At 45.3% G+C, this 26384-nt stretch overlaps 7 protein-coding genes across 7 annotated transcripts; 3 read left to right on the forward strand and 4 right to left on the reverse strand.

Moving 5' to 3' along the window:
* Positions 1–1294: 1294 nt before the first annotated feature.
* On the reverse strand, positions 1295–1605 carry TGAM01_v211110 (hypothetical protein; the record flags this gene model as incomplete). Its single annotated transcript, XM_024550989.1, has 2 exons — positions 1295–1410; positions 1464–1605. The coding sequence occupies 2 exons, from the start codon at positions 1603–1605 to the stop codon at positions 1295–1297; spliced, it is 258 nt and encodes an 85-aa protein (XP_024404265.1).
* Positions 1606–2774: 1169 nt separating this feature from the next.
* TGAM01_v211111 (hypothetical protein) lies at positions 2775–3948 on the forward strand (the record flags this gene model as incomplete). The annotated part of the gene is made up of 2 exons (XM_018810975.2): positions 2775–2918; positions 3022–3948. 2 exons carry the CDS (start codon positions 2775–2777, stop codon positions 3946–3948), a joined length of 1071 nt encoding a protein of 356 aa, XP_018655815.2.
* A 695-nt stretch (positions 3949–4643) lies between these two features.
* On the reverse strand, positions 4644–6514 carry TGAM01_v211112 (hypothetical protein; the record flags this gene model as incomplete). The annotated part of the gene is made up of 6 exons (XM_024550990.1): positions 4644–4882; positions 4931–5131; positions 5177–5379; positions 5689–5756; positions 5809–5943; positions 6035–6514. The coding sequence occupies 6 exons, from the start codon at positions 6512–6514 to the stop codon at positions 4644–4646; spliced, it is 1326 nt and encodes a 441-aa protein (XP_024404266.1).
* A 3797-nt stretch (positions 6515–10311) lies between these two features.
* Positions 10312–12784, forward strand: TGAM01_v211113 (hypothetical protein; the record flags this gene model as incomplete). Its single annotated transcript, XM_018810974.1, has 4 exons — positions 10312–10763; positions 10823–10928; positions 10981–11764; positions 11811–12784. The coding sequence occupies 4 exons, from the start codon at positions 10312–10314 to the stop codon at positions 12782–12784; spliced, it is 2316 nt and encodes a 771-aa protein (XP_018655814.1).
* A 446-nt stretch (positions 12785–13230) lies between these two features.
* Positions 13231–16505, reverse strand: TGAM01_v211114 (hypothetical protein; the record flags this gene model as incomplete). Its single annotated transcript, XM_018810973.1, has 2 exons — positions 13231–16245; positions 16299–16505. The coding sequence occupies 2 exons, from the start codon at positions 16503–16505 to the stop codon at positions 13231–13233; spliced, it is 3222 nt and encodes a 1073-aa protein (XP_018655813.1).
* A 1094-nt stretch (positions 16506–17599) lies between these two features.
* TGAM01_v211115 (hypothetical protein) lies at positions 17600–19384 on the forward strand (the record flags this gene model as incomplete). The annotated part of the gene is made up of 4 exons (XM_024550991.1): positions 17600–17809; positions 17862–18919; positions 19151–19204; positions 19315–19384. The coding sequence occupies 4 exons, from the start codon at positions 17600–17602 to the stop codon at positions 19382–19384; spliced, it is 1392 nt and encodes a 463-aa protein (XP_024404267.1).
* A 3668-nt stretch (positions 19385–23052) lies between these two features.
* Positions 23053–25623, reverse strand: TGAM01_v211116 (glycosyl hydrolase family 92; the record flags this gene model as incomplete). Its single annotated transcript, XM_018810971.1, has 1 exon — positions 23053–25623. The coding sequence occupies one exon, from the start codon at positions 25621–25623 to the stop codon at positions 23053–23055; it is 2571 nt and encodes an 856-aa protein (XP_018655811.1).
* Positions 25624–26384: the final 761 nt, after the last annotated feature.

Below are 26384 nucleotides of genomic sequence, written 5' to 3' on the forward strand. Positions count from 1 at the left end.
CATCCCTCCGAGTCTTCTCCAGCTCCGGGACGGGGAGGCTGCTGCCAACCTCAATCGAAACGTTACCCCCGTATCCATACGCGTGAAATGCCAGCCGGGTTCCTGCCCAGAACCTATCCTGAACACTAAAAACTTGCAACAGTAAAAGATAATATATGACATATTTGATAGAAAGGTCAAGATTATGCAACAGCTCAACTTAAGTCTCAATTAAAGAGCAAAACATTATCGCAAGTGGCATCCAGGGTAAGCCTATGATAACTAGGAGATCGATTTGGCAAAGATAAGTTGCTGCAACTTGAGGGCGATAGGCTTATCGAAGTTTTGTATAAAGAGATAGACACAGAGACTTGGATTAATGATCGAAGTAACTTAAATATGCCTCAAGGAATAGTTTACAATTAAACACATCATCTACCACAGCCAACATCAAAGCAATACTGGAGTATACAATATTTTCGCAGCTAGCTAACTTATCCAATGAGTTTATGTGTGCATAGTGCACATGAGATAAAGACTGTATATAATACTGTAGGCATGAAGGTACATGCTAATATTCAGTGTTCTGACAAACGTCCCAAAGCCGACGTTTGAAGCAAATACCGAAAAAAATACAGAGGTTTCCTGGAAAGGAAATAAGCAATGTCTCCCCCTAGTATGTAGTAACAGACGTAACAACACCCTGAAATTAGGATTACAAGTGAATAAGAAATACTGTCAGACTTCTACGTTCAGTGGTATATAGCTTGCTAGATGTTGTCAGCGTGGATACTCGTGTTAGAACCATCAAATCATGAATTCTACTGCTTTGCGATACGCCAGTTGGTGGATACGCGCTGCAATAATCTTGCAGTGGATTACCAGTATTCGCCGGAAACACGCAAGCAGTTATAATAAGAATATAGTATTCACGTTGCAACTATAGAGTCTAGACCTTGTTGAGATAGTTATCCCCCATCCCACGCAATCTTGTTGAATTTGAGCAAAACGACAAAGAGATAACAAAGAACTGCAGTACAAAAGGGAATTTAAAACCACTTGATAATTTAGTGGTCAGTCCAGTTGACAGTCAGCTGTCCCTCAGCGACGTTGTTGTCCTTGAAGGGAATGCTGCCACACTGGCCACAGCCGTGGGAGGATAGTCCCTGTAGCATACCCAAGGCTTCTCCAGCTGTAATCGAATTGCTAATGCCCTGAGTGAAGGCGCAGATGTTGCCACCAGGGATACCGCAGCAGGCAATGTGCTGCCCAGGGCTGTATGATGTGCTGGGATCCTGCTGGCTGACCTGCAAGATCAGATCGGAGAGTCTGCATTCGGGTGTACCGACGCAGTTGGCGTTTCCACGACAGTTGATGCCAAGGGCCGCTGCAGCGGTGTACAAGAATGGGAGCACAGCGAGGAATTGCATTCTGGATCAGTTGTTAGAGACTAATTCTGCTAATACATCAACTGTGAATCTTACTTAGATTGAAGTTGAACAAGAATGTTTCAAATTTGATGGGGTTTGTTTTGGTTGTTGGTTGTAGCTTTTGAGAGCTGTAGATGTGAAGTGCGTGTTGAGTTGGGTTGATGAAGTTCGATTCATTGCTGCGGCCAAAGCCCATCTTTATACATTTCGAAAACTTCACATTGATGTGGTCCTGGATATCAAAGTTGCATAGTTGAACCGTACTTGGACTTTGTCGCCTAGGTGCGTCAAGGCTGTAAGCCTCATTGCCCCCTTTGTACGCAGGGATGTCAATCAGCAATGCAGATCGAAGTAAGCATAGAACATATCGATTTGGAAACCTCCTCTTTGAAACCCCGCCTTATTGTCCCAAAAAGCAAGATCGCCGGAGATCTGCGACTGCGGTCGCTGTATTTATAGTGCTTCTAGCGCCGAAGAACATGCAATCTTCGTCGGTGATTGGTGGATTTGTAAGACACATTCTAGTCGCGATCTGCATTCATGTCAAAAATAGCTGTAAATGAATAGATCTTGAGGCACGATCTGCGCGCGCATAGGATACTTTCATAGTGCCTGGTATGAAGTGCCGTCTGAATTTTCTTGCCATAGATCATAGCATGCCTGTTACTTTTAGGAAGTAATCACAGGCTTTTGCAGTAGTGAAAATGATCCTGTTAATTCGCCGGAATATCTACTTGGCATATGTTAATATCTAACAGCTGATTAAGATGCACGAGCCTACTGATGCAGATCATTATACAGCGGAAACTGCATTTTGTCTGTGCTTTTCACTAAATCATCTCTTCATGACGCAATCTGACAGATTTGTTGACATATCAAGCTCAGCTCGTATGTAATAAGGAAATAGTTGAGGGCACGATCTACGTTAACATTATACTACAATATATGAGTTCCTGTTGATGATCGTCGTTAAGTTCCTGTCGATGATCGTCGTAATGTCAGACCTCGCTCCATTTTGAGCGGCCGCGCTTCTTTCATGATGCAATCTGACAGGTCTGTTCATGAAAGCGATCTTTTTACTACGAGTTCTTACTGTTGTATTTTTTTTTAGAAACTGTTTGACTCGAAACTATGTGTGCCTGACTCTAGGTGCTAGGATAATGCAATGAGCTATGAGGCTGGTTTCGTAGGGACACGATTTAGCATGATATAGTCCTCCACGCAATTGTATATAAAGAGGGCTCTTTTCCCTTCAAAACAGAAAAAAGAAACAATACACCAAGCACCAAAATCAGTATCTCATTACACACAGAAAATCCAGTCTCTAAGTTTTTGACTACACATTGTTCAAGGTTTAACATAACCATGGCATCAATTGTTTTCCATCCCCAAGGCTGTTCCTCTGGAAACAGTCTTGTGACGCTGGTTTCAGCTGGGTCAGCGGGTACCGGTACATGCTTTTTCAACGATGGCGCATTTCCAAACTCCAATCCAGCCGGAGGATACGAGGTACGCATATCACCACTATATCAGAGCTGCTTAAGACACTTCTTACTAGCTTTTGAGCCTTTGCAAAAATTGATAGTTTATAATACTCACATGCGTGGAATAGATCCAAGGCATGCCGTCCACAGTGTCGGTTGTCTTAACTCAAGGTCCAACCGATGGTACAACTTGTGGCGAGGAGATAATTGCTCTGGAACACCAGAATGGATGCTACGATCTTCCAAATCTTTCCAATAGAGTTTGGTGGCAATTTTGCAACACTGGAAAAGATTGCCCTGGATTATCCCAGAGACGCTCTTACCCGCCACCAAGCATGTCGAAGAAGGTGGTTCGGGAGAACAAGGACACCAAAAGCCAAGGTGTAGTCCATACCGATGACAAGGGCGACTATCTCCTCAACTTCGCTGGTCAACGTGTCCCAATTCTGTACCGCAATGAAACGGATCTGGAAAACCTAGAATTGGATGATTCCCCTCTTCAGAAGCGACAAAGCCAGACATTCACCCCGCCCGACAACTGCGTCCTGGACTCCGGCACATGCCAATCCCTGGCTGACTCTGGTCAGCTAAAGGCTCTTTGCGTCGACTGCCAGCTGGGCGTAGGAAACGGAGTCAAAGCGTCAGGAACATCAATGATTGACTGTCGAAACTCTGGTGGGCCATGCCCAGTCACATTCACCGATTCGGTGACCGTAACCGACACCATTTCCGAAAGCATCACTTTTGGAGCCAATATCGGTGATACAGGCGCAGAAGGTGAAGGTGTCCAAGGAACTGCAAGCTTTGGCTTTGGAGTGAGCGTTTCTGTCGCTACTTCGCATGGCACAACCCAGGGTCTGCTGATTCCCCAAGGCAAGATTGGCTTTGTTCAATTCCAGCCTCAGGCTAGACTGGGCACTGTTGTTACGACAAGCTCAAAGGGAAATGTTTGCGACAGCTCAGGGCTCAACAAGATCTGTGGAGCTCAGCCTGGTATTCTGGTCAGCAGCTCGAATGATGCTGACGGCCAGTACAGCATTGTTCTCAGCAGCTAAGCTTCGGGAAGAGTAGCATACGATACACTGTCTTGGAGTTGGTGTATACGATTGGCTGGGAGATGGGTACACAGCCTGGCAGGGGGTGGTTTCTTTTTTACTTTTTGTTTATGCAACACAGAATTTTGTAGCTGAATTACTTATAAGTAAATACAAATATGAAGCTTTAGAATATAGTTAGTTTATGCGGAATTTATACTTCAAAACAGCATTCGTTCTTCCCAAAAGTACAGTGCATCTCCAGAATGCAGATATCTCAGAATTTTTCCAACCGATCTAATGCCTTATTTTTATCAAATTTGCTAGTAACAGAGTGTGTTATTATAATATAAAATTCTTAATAAATGAGAAGCAATACTACTGTCAGTCGTGAACGTGCTATTATCAACAGCACCTACTCGCTTTGCTTTCCATAGATAATGCTCTTTTCTGTGTAGGCATCCAGGCACTAAGTTTATAGAGCCCCCCTCACTATAGTACATCGAACGACTTATTTGACTGGAGAGTGTTGACTAGCACTCACGTCAGGATCTGCTTCCAACCTGTCCCGCGATCTTGCTTGGATACATCTTAAGGCTGTTGCAATTTCTGATGCAGCTTAACGGGCGAATTTTTTGCTAAGAAATTGATGTGAAGGCCATCAGTGGATAATTAATTCAGTTTGGTGGATGGGATAAACCCTCAGAAATATTCCATTAGTTGAAGTTGCGAGTCACACTGAATCCATATACGTCTGCTATGTACCCCATGATAGATCGAATCCACTGTAATATAACGGCAGAATCGCTTTTCTCGTTGATGGTACCCTCTGTTTTGTGACTTTTGTTGTCAAATTCTCTCGCAGGGTGGAATGCTGTAGTATGAATGGCATCCGACCCTTCTTTCATCTCGTTAGATATTGGTCCTGGTGCGCCATTGGCGGCGGTAAAATTCCCTAGTATAGCGTTAATGAAACTCTTTGATGGCATAAATTTTTACTTACAGAACTCGCCTTGTAAAAAAGCATTTAGCATGGGCCTAGACTCATTTTCTGATGATGGTTCAATGAATAGCTGTGCAACTCGAAGAGGAAACATGGCAAAATAAGCTCCTGCAGGTCCGTGGTTTGGTTGCAGCATAAATTCAATGCTTCGACATATCTCATAGCCCGCTAAATTCCACGCTGGTAATTCGTGTGGAAATGCTAATGCCGGATTAGTTTTATGCGCATATAGCGAGCATGCCATACCAGTATAGTGCCCTGTTGTTTTTGCGCGTTCAGCGTCACTGTCGGAAAATCGATGAAGATCTGAGACGCTACGTGAAGAGTCGAAAAGCTGAGATGTTGGAAACTGCTTTAATTCATCCAAACTCCCCAGTTGGAATGCCATGTCGCAGAGAAACAGCATACAGCAGTTGTAGAGGTTTGTCTCAATAGCTCGCTGGAATGAGCTAAAGACTAAACGCGATTCGAATAAGGGTTCCCCTGCTGTATTTTCAATAGGTAACACGATGCTTGAGTGTTTTTCACCCGCCGGTATCTCCCAGCAACAAGAAGGATTGGATACTTCCCACAACCACCGCACTTGAAGTAGCTTTGTGTAAAGGCGGAAAATTTGGCGTGTTATGGAACGTCGGAGGGCATCTGGATCGACAGCCAAGCCTCTTGAGAGTCGGTTTCTTTTCTCCAACAGACCCGGGATACAACAAAGAATATCTATATATGAATTGTGGATTGATTTAGGTTTTGGTTGACCACACCATGGAACCTCTTGCCACGATGGTTCTTCCAAATACGTCTGTTGCACATCATCCAGGTGGGCGACGACCTTGAACTGTTAGTAAGCATATGTTTAGATGCTACAGGGTTAAGAAACGTACGATATGCATTCTTGCCTGTTCAAAAACTTGTCTCATAGGTTCCTGATGGAACGCAGCAGGACCATAATTGTTGATCAGAGCTTCCAGTCCACGAACATGCTCTTTCCAAGCGCTCTGAGTTGTAGGGGCTATCCACTGTGTTTGATGTATGTTAGTAACTGTCAGAAGACTATTGTATTTAGATGTAAGAAGAAAATATCCGTGGAGTGCAGCTGGCGAACTATACCTCATATAGAACCATGTTCATGATAACTACTAATAGCGGTGCACTAGTGGTTACTGATTGCGGATTTGTACCAGATTGAAGGGAGATCACAGCTCTTAACTGATCCAAGGTTTGCCAATGTAACCTAAATGCCTGGTGGACTTGAGTTAGGTTTGGAGCATGTTTCCCGCACATGTAGAGTGCAACCGATTCAGCTGATGTGCCAAGCATTGGAATCACTGCTAGGTCCGTAGGGTCTTCATTTTTCGATACATAAGAGAGCTCAGTGGAGTACCTCAATAGAATCCTGTCCACAAATGCCCGTACTTCATCATATCTGGAGGCTTGACGCTCAAATGAGTCGCCAAAGCCAACACCAAGAGGTTGGAAGTGGAAATGGTAAATAGATGCCGAAGATGGCATTCGCACTCCGTCAAGATCAGATGTATGAGAGATGGCTAATTGTGGTTTCAAAATCTTATTTGGCGGCTTCGTCACCATTGCTCTAATCTGGTTCGTCTGGTCAATAAATACCGTCGGTCGTTCATAGCCTAGGCACGTAAATGCACCGGCTTCGCAGCGTTGGCAGGATGGGCGTCGCGCATCTGATGAAGCCCTCTTACAATTAATACTAGCCAGTAAAGCCTATGAATGTGATTCGGACATACCGCATCGTACATGACGGAGTTTGCATGTAATGCAAGCTTTGCTACGCCCTGCAACACCGACCATAGCTAAGACACGGCTGGAGTGGGTGCGATAGTGTGACAGTCAAAGAGGGGCAGGTGTTCAAGAGACCTGCTAAACTGGCATCTTGGCCTGTAAATGCCTGATCGCGTACATGTAGCCATAAAACAAATCCATATGGCATTGTACTTACCCAAGATAAGTGAAGGAGAAATGTATATGAGAAGTCCAGATCTCGCACACCTCCAATGATGATAAGTACATGTATTGGCAACAACGCCCCCAGCTGCCGGAAGCATTGGAGTAAAAGCCCGCTTTTCAGCCTGCCTTACTGGATTTGGAATCGCTTAAGCGACTCTTGCGCGCGGCTCTCAGATTGTTTCCGTATATGGATAGTGCATTGCTCATGAAACCCACCAAGGCGGTAGGGCAGCATCTGGTGGACAATTACATGGCCTCTATCGTATACAACTTTATAGCAGCAGACCGACGGTGGTTTTTGTCTCCCACCTGAACTGGAAGTAAGTTCTAACGCATGGAAATACCAGTTAGATAGATCATTAGGCATCCCTTGTATGTACATGGCTTGATGGCATTCAAAACACGTTCAACTGGGCAGTTTCGCGTGCCAGAAGGCCGATGCCGGCCGATGCTTGCTGTTACCAGTGTCGTGTGCATCTCGTATTAATCCTATCAATACATTGGATATGAACTATATTCTTAAGTTGCTGTGTACTCTCTAACTGGATATAAGTTGATTCATAAAAGAAGATATATATAATTCATCACTAGAAATGCTGATAAAACATGCGGATCGAGACTATAAATTGAAGAATTACCATGTAAAACAAATTTGGAAAATGGTGAAATGTTGTGTATCTTCATAACTTGTGAGTTATACAAAAAGCTTAATGGGTAATATACGAGCTTAGTTAGGGGACGCCAGCCCTGACATCCCTGAGAGGCAGGAGTTCCCGAGTCCTCTACAGGCCTATATAGCCGTCACGCTCCATAGTACAGATTGAGGATCAGCTCTTTAATCCTACTTTTGCGTGCCATACGTTCTCGATGTCGTAAACCACGCCACAGGATCTGGTCTCGACTCTCTGATCTCCCATTGTCCTGCAACAAGCCTAGTCCAGCATATATGACGGTTTTACACTTTCTCGTGCTTTCGATTCAATCTTAAGATTTCCAACGTGTATCCTACCCACGTGAATATCAAATGTCCAACGAAAACATATGCTTGCGGTGCTATCAGAGCTCCGGTATCGAATTCAGGGTCTGTCCATGCTGTTCCTGGATATAAGATCGCCGATAGACCTGCAAGAGCTGTCGAAGAGCCAACAACTGCCGCCACAAATACCAGGCTATTCTCCGTTTCAGAACTGTTCGCCCGTCTGCTGAGCAGATATACGACTAGAGCCGCGTTGATAGCCCCGACGGACATTGTTTGGCCATTGTGAAATTTTGCGTGAGGTGGCCACCGTGGGTTTAAGACATGCGTATGGCTCCAATCAGCTAGATATGCTGCTGATGCAAAAAGAATGCTGCTCGCAGCCATAAGTTTTCGAGGGACAGATACCAACGTAGTCTCCATTATGAAATTGCGTTTCAAAGAAGGTCGTTGACAAGGATGAACCTTAGCAGCCAGATATACGTAGGCATCTATCTCCATGTCTATATATATTCATTTCTGAGCGTCCGATATCGCTCGAATCGAATTACTCAGGTCTTTCAGGGCCATAAGTGTACCTTGTTTCAGCTAGATTTTTAGTTTGTGCATATATGTGAAAAACCTATCGACGGGCTGCCCATGTCTCTTCGCATAATTTATCTCGGTGGATTCTGGCTTATATATCTTTGTAGAACTTTGCTTTCTATTGCGTGAATGAATCCAAGAGAGCTAGATAAAACACCTCTATCATCGAATAAACTAAACATCTACTATTGGAACTAGAGAAAGTCAATATATGAGTAACTCGTTCACTCGCAACCAGGTAGTTACATAAATCGTATCAGCAAGCCCAATGGTATAGGTAAATTGCAGTAATCTGAGAGCCATGCATGGGCCTGTCAATTAAAAGTGCGGTAAACTTTGGGCCACAGGTGGGTTCGAGTATTGCCTTTAGCCTCGAATTGATTGGCCAAATTCAATCTGGGAGACTTAAAAAGCTCTAACGGTGCAAACACAAAGACATACAAAGATGGAGGACCCCAAAATGGTGTGAGGCGAGCAAATATCTCAGCACGCTTTATCTACATGTACTCCATAGCAACTAAGTCCAATGCGGTAGAATTCCGCGAGCTGAGCGCGCCATTGCCTATTGGTTGCAGCCCACGCTTTGATGTTTGTACGGTATGTTTAATAATCGCAGCTTCGTAAGTGAATGGGATGCCATAACATCATAATCTCCAATGAAGACAAAGGATCATAGAGATCTATAAATAGCACTGATACTTGTAATATTAAAGCACACGACCCCTGTGGAAACTATACAATGCGAAAAGAAAGGAAGGAAGTCGGCCTGTGTGAACAGTGCGTGTCAATCTACGATATCGTATAATCGCGAATTCTTAAATGCTGTCATAGATAGTTTGCTCATGCTTGTACTGGTTTCTAGTCACACCAATGCCCAAATTGGTGTTTCGGAAGTAAAGCGATTCTTAGGTCCCAAGTTATTTTCTCGTCTAGCTTCACGCTACTACGCTCCTATCGAGATATGGCAAGTTAAGGGGCTTTACATCCTCTGTCTTAGAAAGGTTATCTCTTCCTTCTCACTGTTTGACCTCAAAATGATAACTAGTCTTTCAATTCTTTACACAATGAAAAGAAATGTGCCGAAATCCTCTGATGCCATGGTTTTGGCAGTGCTGTTCTGATCTGCGCAGGAGCGAGTTATTCCAGTGGGCTGAATCTCGTAAACATAGATACGCGTGTCTTTCTAGATGCAAGCACAGTCCAAGCGTCATCTCATGTTGAAATCTGCCTTAAGAATCAAATTATAGATTACTCATAACATTTATGATCCTGACTGGCATCGATAGGAGCGGTAGTTCAAATGGTGGGACAACATAAAGACGGGACGGCACGAGACTAATCATAGTGTGGCAATAGAGGCATAACCAGGTTCAGCAGCAGAAGCACTCAGCGCTCAAAAGGGATATAATATACTAACTGGATCTAGTCGCTCTGTCTTGATCCAAGCCAACGGCGTCCCCTTTACAATTAAAAAAAGAAGCTCTCCCATATGCTTAAGTTGATAGGACCACCGACACTAGCGCGCCGTGTCAGATTTAAGCCCTGCTGTTTTAGTTGCAACAAGCCTAATGCACTGCATTGCCGCTTAGACTGGCTTTTAGCAACATCAAAATTTTGAAACTTGGGTGATCAGCTCTGCTGTTGAGACTTCCATTGGGTGTGAGGGTTGCTAGGGTCTAGAGTTGTCGCTTTGCTGTTATGTATTTAAGCTGCTGATAACCATGATCTAGAGATAGTCAATAATAGCTCTTCATTTCTTAGAGCTCTTACTACAATTTTGCCCCAACGTTCTGGCGGCTCAACTTTATTATCGACGGGTGCTTGTGACACTCATGACCTGAAAGAGACCATGGACACCAATTACGCATATGTTCCACGAAAACCAGTGCAAACAACGACATCTAGCATTGATTTCATATCGCAGGAAGGTGATCCGTCCGCTTCATCGTTAACTGGAGGTCAATACGACACGACGTATACCGGGGCCTCTGATTGGAGCCATCAGCCACTGTTGCCGCTCCCATCTGCCACAGTCAAGTCTCATCGAAGGCGACTCTTTTGGTGGGCTGTGAGATACGCTCTTATATTCATATTCATCTTCGTTATACTGCTCATTCCAATCATTGTACTCTCTGACCAAGGGGACCTCGATGATGACGCACCGATTGAAGCTATCATCGCAGCTCAGCGTGTCAACCTCGGCTTCTACATAGCTCTATGGTTGGAGATTACATGGGTTTTTGCAGCATTTTTTGATATCATCGGTCTTGTTCTACCATATCTTTTCCGGTTTATTGCCCGGTAGGTGCAATGGAATGGTATTGTCTGGAAGCCTACAAAACTAAGCCTTTTCCTTGCAGATATGTCAATTCAGCTCATCAGCGATACTGGCGCGTCTTTAAATTCATGCGCAGACCTATTTGCTTTCTTGGTACTACCGTTGCTGCATTTGTCTTCTTCAGCGCTGTATGAATGAACCCAACTCAGCCTTGCAAACGCTGTCTCACATCTTTTTTAGGCTATCCAAGACAACCCCATATTACTTGTTGACACGGATCCCGAGGCATGGTCAGACTGGAATAACGTCGTCAGTGATGTTCTTCAGCAACTTACCCTTTGGATGGCTTTCTACCTGATCGAAAAGGTGGCGATTTCCTATATTGCGATCCACTACCATTATCGACGCACTGGCACAACCCTAGAACGCACTAAAAACATCCAACAGGCGCTTATCATTCTATACGAAGCTTCCATATACCTCCATAAGGTCGGTGATCACACGTTCTCGGAGGAAGATGCCATCATACGGAACGCAAAAGGCGACATGAAACCCTCAGCTCGCGTACGCTTATCAAGCTATTTTTCCCGTCTTGGACTCGATAGCTACAAATTTGTATCACTTTTTGGAAACTTTATCTCAGACGACTCGGATTCTCACTGGCTGCGTCCTGGCTCATCTTACGGAACCATAGAACGTGCTTGGGCCAATCCTACGGCTGCGGCCGCACTGGCGCGACGTATTTGGCTGTCTCTTGTCCCAAGAGGTCAATATGGTCTATCAGAGAGCGATGTCCTCGAGATACTAGGTCCAAACCGCGCGGCAGAAGCAAAATCACTATTCACGGCAATTGATGCAAACGATAGCGGCTACATTCCACTAGATGATTTCGTGGGAATGGTAACTGAGGCCGGTAAACAGAAGCATAATATATTCAAGACTATTGCCGACATGGATCACTGTATCAATACACTAGACTGGCTGTTTCTACTTATCATCGCGGCAGTTATGATCTTCTTCATCAGTATGTTTATCATCTTTGCGTACAAACCTAGCTAACCATATTATAGTGCTGCTCTACGTTCCCGCCATCAAAGAAATCCAAAGTGTACTGTCTTCGCTCGCTATTGGCCTGTCGTTCGCCATTGGACGTACTATAAACCATTTATTGACAGGCATAATTTTCATCTTCTTTGATCACCCTTTCGACTCCGGCGACGTTGTGAGGCTTTGCACTCCCAACCTGAAAGATGGGATAGTCTGCACGGTTAAGCGCCAGTCGCTGACCTATACAGTTTTCCGTCGATTCGATAGCAACTCGGATCTTCAGATATCTAATGAAGAACTGGTCAGAAAGTCCATTGAAAACTTTACAAGATCGGAGATCAACAAACAGAGCATCACCATGTTTCTCGATTTTCGCACCAGCTTCAAAGACCTTAACAAGCTACAAGGCATGCTCGAAACTTTTATTGCAGACAATAATCGCGATTACGTACCTGGAAGCTTGGCATTCAACGTCACATCCCTCCACGAGTTGAATAAAATGGAAGTGCGGATAGTATTTACGCATCGAAACAACTGGTCCAATGAAAAGCTGCGATCAATGCGGAGCAATAAATTCCACTGCAATCTGATAGCAGCATGTCGCCAGATCCCTCTATTCAAGCCTGGCGCATTACTGCCTGGACCAGGCGAAAATGGAAATCCATTGTATACTGCGCAGCTTAGCGTGTCTGATGTTACCGAAAACATTCAGAAAGAATTGCAACGGCGACAAGGCCTAAGATGGGATAATGAAATGAAGAAAGAGGAGATAGGAGCGCAAAGGGAAGACAGCGATGAAGAGGTAGCAGCGAAGATCGAAGCTGCTAGGAAACAAGCAGAAGCTGCAAATGAGGTGAAGAAGACCGAAAAAGAGGCTTTTCAAAAAGTCTCGAGGTCTGTCCCACAGCCGCAGCCAGTCGCTTCTAGCACTGGAGTAAATGTGCCGAGAGCGACGTCTGGATTGCGACTAGCAGCGAGACACACTGAAGATGCCTAAGAGCGCCATTCTCTTCTTTCCTTCATGTATTCTTTCTTTCTATCTTTTAGATTTTACAGTAATAGAAATTGTCTTTAATAGATATAATATTATAATTTTCTAGTGATTTAGCGCTAGATTCAATCGGTTGATCGCACGGCTTGGCATCATTCGTTGATATCCTCTTATATACATCTTGTTTCAGCGACATGGTGGTAACTAGATAAATGGCAAATCTGTAACACCACTGGAGGCTGAAGTACTATCATTAGAAACATCCAACTTCTATTAGAGCATTTGTATCCTGTGCAAGTGAGTGGTGCGTGATGGATAGCTTTTAGGATAGTCAATATCCATGCAGAATCTATTCGCCGGTCAGAATAGATCAACCAGATTCGTGATTTGGAGTCGCTATGTTTCCACCAGATTTTCGGATTTGTACGCATTACTTGGATTTGTCGAATACGTTATACAGAGGAAAGAATTGCATCGAGAGGCAGGCTTCCATCACCGTGCCATAGCCCTTCAACCAGCCCTTTAAAAGTCTTCAAAAAGCCCTCCACTTCACAGCTCCCAATAGCACTACTATCATAGCGTATATCAATATGTATCTCCTCAGGAAGAGCCGCACAGCGGAATATCATTGGAAGGTCTTCAGTCTCTTCCAGCTTTACTTCTTCTTTCCCACCGCCAAATAGATCACTACCAGCTTCATTGATTCGGAATGCTTCATTCTCTATCAGTAGAATACTGCGAAGTTCCAAAGGGGGCGCTAGGGGCAATAGCCGTGGTAAAGGGAAATTCTCAAACTTCATACGATCCGTCAAGGATGTCTGGATATCCATGAGGATCTCACTACATGGTTTCTTATGTGGAAGATCCAGCTTCGTGGGTACAGTGAGCAGGGTCGGCCCCGCGATGCGATCAATGCCTGCTAAAGATGAGTTACGGCCGCTGAGAGATTCCAAGAAAAGAACTGAGCCCGCACGGCCTGTCGAAAAGTGCGAAAGTGTTGCGCCATACGCAACGCGTATGACGTTTGCGATGGTTACGGATCGTGAAACCTCTGCGTTGCGGAGCTGCATTTTCCTCGATGCAATTTTGACGCTTGCCAAGACACGATCCATGCTCGACGGCTTTTCTTGAGATGATAAGGCAGGGAACTTCGTCCATGCTGCATCAAGTAGATGGTTTTTCCAGAAAGCCTCTCCCTCGGACAGATCTTTCTCTCCGATGCTCCTAAGGTATCGGTTGAATGGAGTAAATGGGACTAGCTCAAGCCCATAGTATAAATTTCGCACTGCTTGAAGGAGCATAGGTAAGGAGTACCCATCATAAATGGCATGATGAATCGTCCAAACGAAAACGTTCTCAGAATTACCATTTTGAACAATAGCATAACGGCTCAACGTTGCTGCAAGGCCCATAGGATCAAGAAGATCTTGACTCAAATAGGCTTCCAATGTTTCGTTGGTGTGAACCACTTTCACCGGATGAAATTTAATGATTGCTTGGAAGAGCTCTTTACTACCAGTGGCGATTATCTTTGCGCGTAACAGGTCTGTAGCTTGCACAACGGAGTTGAGGGCCATAATGAATCGCTCAAGATTCACGTCGCTTGGGAGCAAAAAGCGATACTGATCAATCCATGCAGTTGGCTTGACCAACGTTTTCCCATACCACCTCATTTGACTAATCGTCATGGGCAAAACATCTTCTATTTCGTCAATTGGCAGCTTGCAGAGTGCAGCAGCTGTCCCCCGAAGCTCGTTTGAACGACTCCCTAGCAACTCAAATGGCTTGATGTCCTGTTCAGGGCTTCCCTCCCCAGAGTCATTTGCAAGCTGCGCCTGCACACACAAGACCGGATTTGAGAGAATAAGAGCCGATGTTAGCGTAATACCACGGCTACGGGCTAATGCTATGAGCTTTATGCTGGCCACTGAATCCCCTCCAAGCTGGATGAAATTGTCATCTGGCCCAATAGCCTTTGGCTCCATATTGAGTACAGTCGCCCATAACTCACTGAGAGCCAACTCTTTAGCAGATAACGCTCTATATCTGGTTGCAGTATTATCAGCTTTTCTAAGTTTCCGTAGCTCATCAGAAGCCAAGGACTGGATTAGCTGTCGCAGCATTAGACGATTTGTCTTGTGCGAGGTCGTCAGAGGGATGAAGGTTATCGGTACGTATAGAGATGGCACCATCGCTTTGGGTAGCACCGTTTCAAGATGCGCCTGCATACCAACAGCCATCTCTAGTGTAGTCTCCACTTGATTCCAGCAGATCTCGGGGCTGGCATGGCCTGGTATTTGCATAGATTCACTTAGAAAAACCACAATAGCACCGCCATCGCTGAAGTGGGGGCTTTCAGCTTTCTCAATACAAGACTTCAACCCCGCAGCCAGAGCCGGGGCCAGCCTCGCCTCGATCTCGGTCAGCTCCAAGCGCTGTCCGTGCACCTTAGCCTGCGTATCTTTGCGGCCAACAAATACGATATCGCCGCTGTCGGTCCGTCGAACCAAGTCTCCCGTTTTGAAAACGCGCCGGACGCCGGACCGAGTACACATGTCGACAAAAGCGGCCGCTGTTTTCTGGTCATCGCCGAGGTAGCCTCTGGCCAATGTGTTCCCCTCAATGACGAGTTCCCCAGTCTGGCCCCGGAGAACTGGTTTGTTGTGATCATCCTCATGGACAATCCACAGATTGCAACCTGTTGGGTGCCCAAGGAGGCCTGACGAAACAACTGCAGATCCAATGCTCAACCGTGCTCCTGAAGATTGTATCGAAGCTTCAGTCGGGCCGTAAGCAATGTAGATTTTGACGTAGGGGCTCCATAGTCTGATCAAGTCACTTGGAACTGCCTCTCCACCAGTGACCAACATCCGGACAGCAGGCACTGTGGTGGGATCCAGTAACTTTGCGTAAGACGGAGTTAGCATCAGAGTGTTGACGTCGATTTCGTTGATGAATTTCTCTATTCCGTTAAATCGATCGTCTTCCGTCGGCACACAAACGCAGCCGCCAAAGATGAGCGTCGTGAATATCTCCATTAGAGACATATCAAATGCGTATGAGGCGAATTGCAAGACTCTCGAGCTGGAACTCAGCTCCTGGTCTTCTCCATACGCAAACGCGGACGTTAACCAGGCTCTGTGCTCAATCATAACTCCCTTTGGGCGGGCTGTGCTCCCCGATGTGAAAATGACGTACATCAGGTCACTTGGAGACGCAGTAACCAGCGTAGTATACGACACATTGACGGAATCTAGCCCTAAAAACATCTTGTTGAATATTTCGATAATTCGAAGTCCAGCAATGTTTTTGAATCGCGGAATTTGTTCAGTCGAGAGTAAAAGAACAGGGGCTTTGACGTCTTCGATAATCTCCAATAGTCTTTTAGTCGGATGAGACACATCTAACGCAGTAAATGCGCATCCAGCTTTCAAAATGGCGATCATAGAAACAATAGTAATAGCGGACTGTATGAAAGTGTGAGGACGGAGCAGAAAGTGGTCAATAGGAACAGACATACTTTTTCGCAGATGATTGGCACTATGGAGTTGGAGCCAATTCCCAAAGATGTAATTTGTGCGGCGAGCCATGAAGAGGCCTCATCAAGATCTTGATAAGTAAGATTGACCGAGGCCGAAACGATTGCCTGAGCACTTGGACGAGCGATAGCATGGGTCTTGATAACATCGTGGACTAGTTTATTGACTGTCGGAGGAGGCAGTGGCATGTTTTCAGCTATCAAAGCTTGATGATAGCTGTCAGATCCAAGTTGCGCCATGGGATGTGATGCCAGTTGAAACTGTCTTTTTTTTTGCAATTTAACTCCAATATTCTGAAGCGGCATGAGCTTTACTAGCTGCTGTACTTTGGAAACGAGTAATAATGAACCAGTAATGAACCCAAAGGCGAGATGTAGTGGTTTCTTCTGGGGGTCACTGCACGGAATTGGTCAAATATTGTTCACGAGATTATTCTAGAGAGGCCAAGCACGAGCGCATGATACTGTCATATGCCTTTATACTAATCCCCATAAACCGTTACGCATTCTCGTTCCATTCAAATTTAGTACTCCTGGCTTCTTATGTACCTACTTGTCTACTGTGGTGGGTGTTGTAAAGGGCATTTGTGCTCGATCCAACAACATCAATAAATGTTACAAGAGACTATGCACGTCATTGTTAAGTGTCCTCCATGAAGATAAAGGGGGTCCACAGAGCTTGTGGCGTGAAGCATCATGTGAATAAAGATGTTGTTGAGCTCACGATAAGGGACAACAAAACAGTCCGAGCTCCGTTCGGGATCGCAACTCAATGGGCCACTATGATACCATTTCCAGCCCACGTTTCCAGTCTTTGCCACCATTCTCCATTCAAGCACGCAATAGAATTAAGTCTAAGTTAGAGACGGTACTTTGGGTTCTTATAATAGGTCATTAATGCAATACGCTAGGCAGCAATACAATCCTAATGGGCCATCCTCCACTTCATGCTCTGGCGCTATAGCCATATAATGGCGTTGCGCTACTATTGTTGTAACTAACCCTCCGCTCGTCAGCGTTTTGGATTATATACTGTGGTTCTCTCTGTGGGGAGACGCGCTAAACCAGACAGCAGACCAGAACTCGAGCCACTGCTCGACCATGCCAGCGTTAACATTGTGGGATTTAACGCTCGGATGAGCCGAATATCTGGGGTTATGATAACGACTTCTCAAAAAATATATAAACGTTAGAATGTTCACTATTATGCATACAATGAACTTCCCTGGTGATGAGAAACTTATGCTCAACCACCACAACACTTATACACCATTTAATGCAAGATGGCTACTATTCTAAATTTCCTACCTTGGCTAGCCGCTATTAGTCTATTAGGCAGCCTATACTACCTATGGTACCGCATCTTCTCGTACCAGGGCATTCCAAAGACTCTGGCCTTTGCCAATTCTGACGGGTCTCTCTTGTCTCGAGCTCGATCTTCCTTGAGTTCAGTCTTTGGGGTCAACAGTCTCTTATTGGCTGGTTACCGAGATGTAAGATGAAGCATATTGATAGTTTATCTGTAAAAGCTAACAGCTTCAACAGCATTCAAGAAAAGGACGGCCTTATATCCTTCCTGATGTTTTCACGGGGCATCATGTTATTTTGCCCGCAGAGCAGCTTCAGTGGTTGCTCAAGCAGCCCGACAACGTTCTCAGTCAGCGCGAGAGCAATAACGAGTTTCTCGCTGCGAAACACACATTCTTGAACTGCGTCGCCGCTGATGATCAGGAGTGGACATTTGTTGTCAGCCTTATTAAGACTATGACCAGTCAATTGAACAACCAGACCGATGATGCTGTTGATGAGATTCATGCGGCATTGGACGACTTATGGGGCAATGACACAACAGACTGGAAACAAGTTGATCTCTTTGACGTCTGCTTAGCGCTGGTCAGTCGCGTCGTCAGTCGCATATTTGTCGGGCTGCCACTCTGCCGGAATCCGACATATCTTGCCAGCTCGACAAAGTTCGCCAAATTCATCTTGATCGAAGCACTTCTTGCACAGTTAACACCCAAGCCTTTGAGGCCACTCCTGGCCCCCTTTCTGGCGAAATACGACTGGATTCAGTTCAAGCGTTTGGACCGCTGTGTCAACCCGGTCATTCGAGAGCGCGCAGCAAGATTTGGTAAGATGACAGACGAAAAGCCAGATCCAGATCAGCCCAATGATCTCCTATCTCGTCTCATGAAAGAGAGTTTTAGCCGCAACGATGATCCATGTCGTTCGCAGAGCCATACCACAAAACTTTTGGCCGTACTCAACTGGGCAGCCATTCAAGTTCAAGGTATTACTCTCGAGAATACACTGATCGATATCGCCCACTCTCCACAATCTGCGGAAATCCAACGCCAACTGCGCGAAGAAGCTTTAACTGCTGATGGCGCCGACCCATCGGTACGCTGGACTCGAGTCCAAGTATCCAAGATGTTAAGGCTTGATAGTGTCTTCACTGAAAGTCTTCGTTTATGGGGGTTTTCTCATGGCGTCATCAAAGTCGTGGTGGCAAAGGAAGGTGTTGACCTTCCCACAGGAGAACATATACCCTACGGTGGAAAAATTGGCATTGGAAGCTATGGCGTACATCATGACGAGGAAGTGTACCCGGGAGAATCTCCATTCACCTTTGATCCTTTCCGCTTCTTGAACGAGAAGGCGGAAAAGCAACAATTGGGGACAAAATTTGCATCTACCAGCCCCAACTACTTGGCGTTCAGCCATGGCAAATATGCTTGGTAATATTTTGAGATTCCTTGAAATGAAACGTTGCTAACTTTTAAAGTGTTGGACGATTCTTCGCGAACCATATACTCAAGCTGCTCTTATCGCAGATCTTGCTACGCTATGATATTAAGCCTGACGAAACCCCTCGGCCGCAAAATCCTGTAAGTCATGCGTACCTTGATTTGACACATTGAACGACTTGTTGTTTTATTTCTTCTGCAAATTTCAGCCAATCTTCTTTATTTCATCCCAGTTTGCTAACTTAAAGTAGTGGTTCAGCTATGTCTCCCCGCCACCCATTGGGTACAAAATATCTGTCAGAAGAAGAAAAGATTAGTTAGTCTTTTAAATGACCTGGCAGTATTTTGGTGCCACTTTGCTCTTTCCCGATTATTGAAAAACAACAAATTTCGCCTTTTTTTCAGCAACTCCGCCAGCAATACCCCTTTGTTTATTACAGTTTGGCTGGTCCGATAACGTCCATCAGCCCTGAAGGCTTAAAGTGACCATTTGATGCATCTTATATAAAACCGAAGAAAAAGACAATGATTGGCAGACATACTCTGTTGATTAGATACAAAAAGCTAGGTCCTGTTTTCCATAAAGTACTAGATTAAGATAGTCATTTAGGGTATAGATAGTGTATTGTATCATCTTTAAAACCATGTTTCTTCGCTTGATGGGAGGCAAAGTTACTCTCGTATTAGTAAAACAAGTTAGCAATATTGCCTGCCATTCACAAAATTAGTCACAGGAAGTAAATAAACAACGTCAGACTGAGGAGTAAACTATCATCAGCCCTTTCTCAAATTAGAGTTACATAACAAATTTCTTCTGATTTATCTATATTACGGTATTGTATAAGCTGACCGATCAAACCTAACGCCAGGATCATAAGGATGCTATACTTGATAATATCCCATTACCACATCTTCTGCCAATCTTTGCATAGGCCGAAGAAAGAACGACAAAATTTCCCATATTCAACTATGAGATTCGTGTGATGCCATGAGCCCATAGCCTTATGAGCAAGTCGAGCATTAGGATCGTCCAAAGGTTTCTCTCCCATTCTGCTGGGTTGTTCATCCGTTGGGCTTTCATGATATCATGTTAGCAAGTTGCCTTTTTGGAAGCTCATGGAAAATGAAAAGCACAAGTAAGCATACCTGAATCCTGTTATTGGAAGAATTAAGACGTCGCCCACCAGCTTGGTCTTCCCACCGTCGTTTAAGCCAGTCAATGCGTTCCATCTCAAATCGTCATGCTCTTCCAACCACCAATTAGTAGCTTCTGTAACGGCAACAGGGCCTGTGCGTGTTACTGGATCATAGTGTAGCTCGGACAGGCTAGTACCCGGGTGTTTTAGAACCCTGTCTCTGGCTTCGGCAGCTTTTTCCTTCAGACAGTCCAAGAAATACTGCAGTATGGGATGGTTGGAAGCAGATGCAAATGCCCAATTTGTAAGCTGCACAGGATATGTATATGCCATGCGCCAGTGAGCATTTGTATTCGGGTCTGTATCGCATTCAATCCCCCAAATTGCGTCCACTGGCAGAGATTGTCCGGAGTTTTTGTCTATATTTGTCAGCGTTGTATCATTCAAGCCATATGACTTCCCAGTCATTTCATCAGTCCATTCAGATATATCAGCCGAATCGATCCATCGAGATGGGTGTTTAAGCGCTTTCGTGTCGACGTCGCCGTACTGATCGATGGGTTAGTAGGTGAACTCTTTGGAGTATGAAATAACAAAGTGTAAAGGCCAGACTTACAATACCTCCAAACCATTTACACACTGCAATACGGAAAATATCCACCTTTTCCACAGGTGAGAACACCTCAACAAAATCGTTGACCAGATCATGCTCATACTCTTCCATTAGTGACAAAACCCCCTCATTATCCCATAGAAAGTATGCCATTTCACTGGATCCTGGAGGAGGAGAGATGGCGTCTATCAGCCATGTCTCTATGTAGGAAAGGATCATCTCGTTTGTGCCAAGTAGCTGGGTAGTATCCCATTTTTGATGCATCATGAGGGGAATATTTGAGAACGGAATATGGCGCTCGGGATGAGACTCGACGACTTTTGACGCTAACCGGACTGCTTCGATTATGTTTTCGGGGGTTGACTGATTGTTGTCGACCCAACTTGGGGGAATGTGCCATGCTAATGGAAGCTATTTGTTAACATAGCTCTCATGGGCTGGATTGTGGCATCAGAATGTCAACTTGGCAGTAGACTGTGTCAAATTTACCTCCTCCTAGACCTTTCCTGAAGGCGTGAATATGTTTGTATGTATATGGATATTTGCGACTGAATTCTGCCTCATCTGATATCCGCACAGGGCCAGACTTGTGAGCTGATAGAAGCCAGATCGTTGTGAAGAGCCCGATAACTGATGAAACCAAGACTCGTAACCTTAACCTCCGCCATCGAGGCTGGGTATTCATGATCGAGATTCTAGGAAAAAGAGACATATCATGCGGATTGTTCCCCTTTCAATAAGGGTAAAGGTAGGAGAAATACAACCTGATGATCTCACATCAAGAAAAATTGCGTAGTAACTGGGACAGGTTCCCTTTTAAAGTGACTACCTGTTGGTCTAGGTTCCACTATGAGAAGCCAATTGTTCAGGGCTGAAGTGTCCCTAGATTTTGGTGACCAAAAGCTTAACTAATAAATATTACAGAAGCAGGCTATCTACCTAAACTTACAACCACAAACTCTTTGAGAGTGGATTCAACTGTAATTAGAAAACGTATGGAAATTAAGTTAGGCTTTACGATTTGGTGATAGAAGTCTTGCTATCAGGGGTAGGCATATTACAACACGGAAATTTTCACATAACACGCCTCACGATCACCCACACGTATGCAAAGAGCTTGAAGTTTACTCATCTCTGGCACCAATGGCTAATGCCCTGTAGGACACGCGTCGTACATCCTTGCCTTTAGTGGAGCTACTGCAGCCAAGTTGCGGTTACTGTACCCAAGCTGCTGCGCACTATCATAGCAACAGCCCGCTAATGGAACACGGTTGGCTCTCGGACTTGTCCCAAAACAGAATTCAACACTCCAAATCGATACAAGTCATTTGGTGAATACTAGAAATCCTAGATCTAGCACCAGGAATATGACCGGACTTGAAGGGGCCCCCAAGTGCTGATCTAACAAGAAGCTTGGCAAACTGAATCTTTGTCCGGATCGGATCGAAGCGAAATATAGAGCCGCCTCTACGCTGTACTAGTGAGGTTGCGAATCCTAGAGACGCGCCAGATGTTAAAGAATTGCAAAGTACACCGCATAGATAAAGCCTAAACGCTACAAGTTACCTCACTATCTCGATTTTAATACAAAGAGTAGCTTGACATACATAAACACTTTACAAACGGTTGGTAATGGCATCTATTAATAGGTGGTCTTTGGCTGGCACTACGTGCGTGTACGTTTCCCGTAATACAGGCCAGCGCTCTTTTGAAGATGGTATCATTCTATATGTATAATAGGAAAAACAGATTTAAAATACAAAACTGTTTACAGGTGGAAAAAATGTGCGCGTGTAATACTCCGTAGGCGTCGTCATCGTCATCGTCATCGTCATCGCTGTTGCTGCCATTGTTGCATTTGCCGTCAGTGGATCACACTAGCCTCGATCAATACCTAGGTAAGATGAGATTAAAGGAGTAAAAGATTCAGCAGAGACTGTGTAAATGCACAGAGAGAAGCCATGTCTATTGGGTGCCAGCGACAGCCAAGGAAAAGTAAAGAAGAGAGAGGGAAAGCAGAAGAAACAATCTGTAAATGAATGGGGAGCGAAGCCCTACACACTTGCTTAATGGTTTCAACGCTGTCGGTCTCAGTCTTGTGTCAAGTAAATTTACCTATAGCATCCTTTGCGCTAGGAAAAAAAAAAAGAGACAGAGACTATATAACAGGTATCGCCACTAACATTATATATCGTCTGCATTCATCTACCACCTACATTCCAGCTAGCGAGATTAAAAGCCTAGCTCAGGTCAATCTTTGACCCCCAAGATGTAGGCTGGCTACTCATCTCAAACTCAATCCTCCTAGCTTTTACAATCTCGCTATGCAGTAGCACAGGCTGGTGTATACTCTTGCCGTCTACTTTGAGAGACTTGACATAGCTTTTACCCTCAGTCCCTGCTCCAGGTGCAGAAATTACCAGCGCCTGCCCTCCTCCCAAGGGGCCCTTTGGTAACACTATCGTGACCTCGTCGAAAAATGGCGTCCCCACGATATACTCGTCGCTTGCAGGATTCACTGGGTAAAATCCCAGTGCTGAAAAGATATACCAGGCGCTCATCTGTCCCAAGTCTTCGTTGCCACTCAATCCGCTTGCTGTAGCATTATAGTTGGCCCAAGCAATACTGCGCACCTGCTCTGCCGTGCTAGAGGCATATCCGATCGCAGAGTACAGATATGGCACATGATGTGATGGTTCATTACTTTGCATGTTGTGGCCTCCACCAAAGTGTGCATCGAGCTTGGACTTCATGCCCTTCTTCCCGTCTTTAAAGAGTGCTGCTAACCCATCAACGTCGTGCATCACGTCGAATGTATAAACCCAATTATCCCCTTCCGTCCATCCCCAGCTGTCTAGGGCAAACGTGCCATTGTTATTGCGTGTCTGCATGAATTCTGTCTCTGAATTCCACAGCTTGGCGTAATTCTTCGAGCGCGCCATGAGTTCTGTATAAGATCCATTGTTGCCCGAGTGCGCAGCCACAACAGCACAAGCATAGTCATTGAATGAATAGTCCAGCGTTCGGCTTGCAGCTTCAGACCAATGGTCATTGTCCACCCATCCATGCTCAAGATAGCTGGTCAGACCTGCGCGCGCTTCACGAGGAGTGAATGGTTCCCTGTCATAGTATAGAAGCTCGGTATCGTTGTCGGGAGGTTTATAGGCATCAGTTTGAACAGCCTTCCAAGCGTTTGTAACATTGAAGCCTCGGAAACCTCGAATGAGCGCGTTTGCAAGTACAACGTCTGCGTTGGTAGCGATCATTATGTTGGTTTCAACTAGGTTGGCCCACAGCGGCAGGCGCCCAGTCCAATCGAATATACGTAACAATGTACGCATCATTGAGTCAACGCGCTCTGGTACAAGGAGAGCTAATAGAGAATGCTCAGCTCGGTAGGTGTCCCAAATGGACCAAGATTGATAGTATGAGTCTTGCTCTGCGTGGACGCTATCCGTATAACCGCTATAAAATAGGCGTGTTCCGCCACTGGCGATTGTAGTGGGCTCAGAGAAATCGCTGGGATACTGCAGCGCGTGAAATAGAGCTGTGTAGAAAATGGTCCGCTGGTCGTGTTCTGAGTCTGTCTCGTTCACGCCTGTCACCGTAATGCGACCTAATTTCTCCAGCCACGCTGCCTTTGCGTTCTCGACGGTGGTATCGAATGATGTGCCATCGGGAATCTCGATGTCGAGATTCCTTCGAGCCTGATCAACACTTATATAAGACACTCCCGTCCGCACTTCCACGCGTTGAACAGCCCTGTTAAACTTAACATAGCCCCCAACGAATTTGCCGTTTATCGTTGTCTTTCCTTCTAGGACTTTTCCGCCCTGGGTAACGCCATAGGACTCAAAAGGCACAGAGAACCGCGAGACGAAGAACATGTTGAACGACTTGGGGCGATCCGGACCTAGGTCGTAATCATGCCTTTGAGGATTGCTGCCAGAAATCTCGCGGTGGGCTTCATCGATGTCGATGTGGCCGGTCCAATTGAGCCGACTTGCTTGGATAAATACAGATGGCCGCTGCTTGTTTTCGTTGTCGAAGTCGATGCTCAAATGGCCCACGTGCGCAGACGCGCTCATCGCTACCTGAATCGAGCTCTGCTTTCCACCGGCCGAGCCAGAATTGCTGGAGGAAGCCCTCGGTGAGTATCTCCCCAGCACATCGCCAGCATCGATATCCAAGCTCCTCCTCGTGCGACCATTTGCCCCATCTCTGACGGTATCTGATACTGGGGCGGCTCCTCCCGGGCAAGGCGGGCATTGGTCTCCGAACTGCTCAGCGGCTGCTTGCTCGGTCAGATTCCATCCGAATTCACCTGCTGACGTCGCGTCGAGCTTCACTTCATAGACATATGGCGTGCTACTCTCATCGCTCTTCTTGAATGCCAGTCCTCGTTTTTGAAAGAGCGGCTGAATCTCATCGCCAAGTCCTGGCATAAGTGTAACGTGCCCATTTTCACCCATCCAGATCGCCGGTTGATGCGTCGCTTGGAAACCGTGGATTCGATCGTCCCAGTTCGAATAAGGCACTTGGGAGATGTAATTCTCGCGTGTTTGCGGCGTCCAGCGCGTCATCGCGAACGGAGGAGCAACCGATGGGATCATGCCGCCATTATCGTTTGGATCGCCGCCTTGAGTGCCAATGAAAGGGTTGACATATTTGAGGCTCCCAGCATTCGCGTGGTAAGAGGCCGCTTCGCTTGTCTCATCAAGGCGTGGGAGGTTTTCGGGCCCTGTCGTGGCTTCTGCGAAGAGCTTCAACGATAGCACGAGCAGTGCCGAAGGAACGGGTAGCGTATGCATGATTCCAAGCGCTGCTTTAACCCAAATCGCGACTAGATACGCTCCGAAACCGTTAAGCAGGGAAATGCAACAGTTGTTAATATCTTGCTCATGAGTTAATGGTATATATGAGAATCCCGAGTTAGCAAGGTGTGCTCATAACAGGACCATCGTGCTCCAACACAATGAAGCAAACAGCGCTCTGTAAAGATGGAAGCAGCATGTTTCGGCAGCGTCTCGCCATAATGAAAGACTAATATACCATGTATTTGTATGTATGTCTTAACACTGCTCGGTCCAATAGTCGGCGAGCGTGAGCATTCGCGACAAAAGCTAGTATTTATGATCTAGCACGATTGCATCGAACCAGCACCCATTTAGGCAGCTCAAGATGTATATCGCTCCCACTTTTTGCGGGGTAGTACATACTGATGTACGTGCACCAAGGGGGTGCCTTTCTACCTCGACAAACTCAGGAAAGAAAACCTTTGACTACCCTGAAGCGAGAAGCCTGTAGGTAAATTCAAGCAAGATTGCAGGATAATAGAGCATTTTATAAATCATACTGTCTCTTGACTTCTTGGAAAGAGGGAGAGGAGTAAGTTTTAACAATCCCAATCCCATCCATTTGAATGTTAGCTTGGTCAGTTATAAGCAGGGTTGTAAATTAGTTACTAATAACTAAAACTAAAACTAATTTTTTAGTTACTAATATTTTAGTAACTAATTATTTAGTTATTAGTTTAGTTACTATAATAACTAAAACTAAACTAAATAATTAG

The sequence above is a fragment of the Trichoderma gamsii genome (assembly GCF_001481775.2).
Source record: "Trichoderma gamsii strain T6085 chromosome Unknown Scaffold_92.2, whole genome shotgun sequence".
Taxonomy (NCBI): Eukaryota; Fungi; Ascomycota; class Sordariomycetes; order Hypocreales; family Hypocreaceae; genus Trichoderma; species Trichoderma gamsii.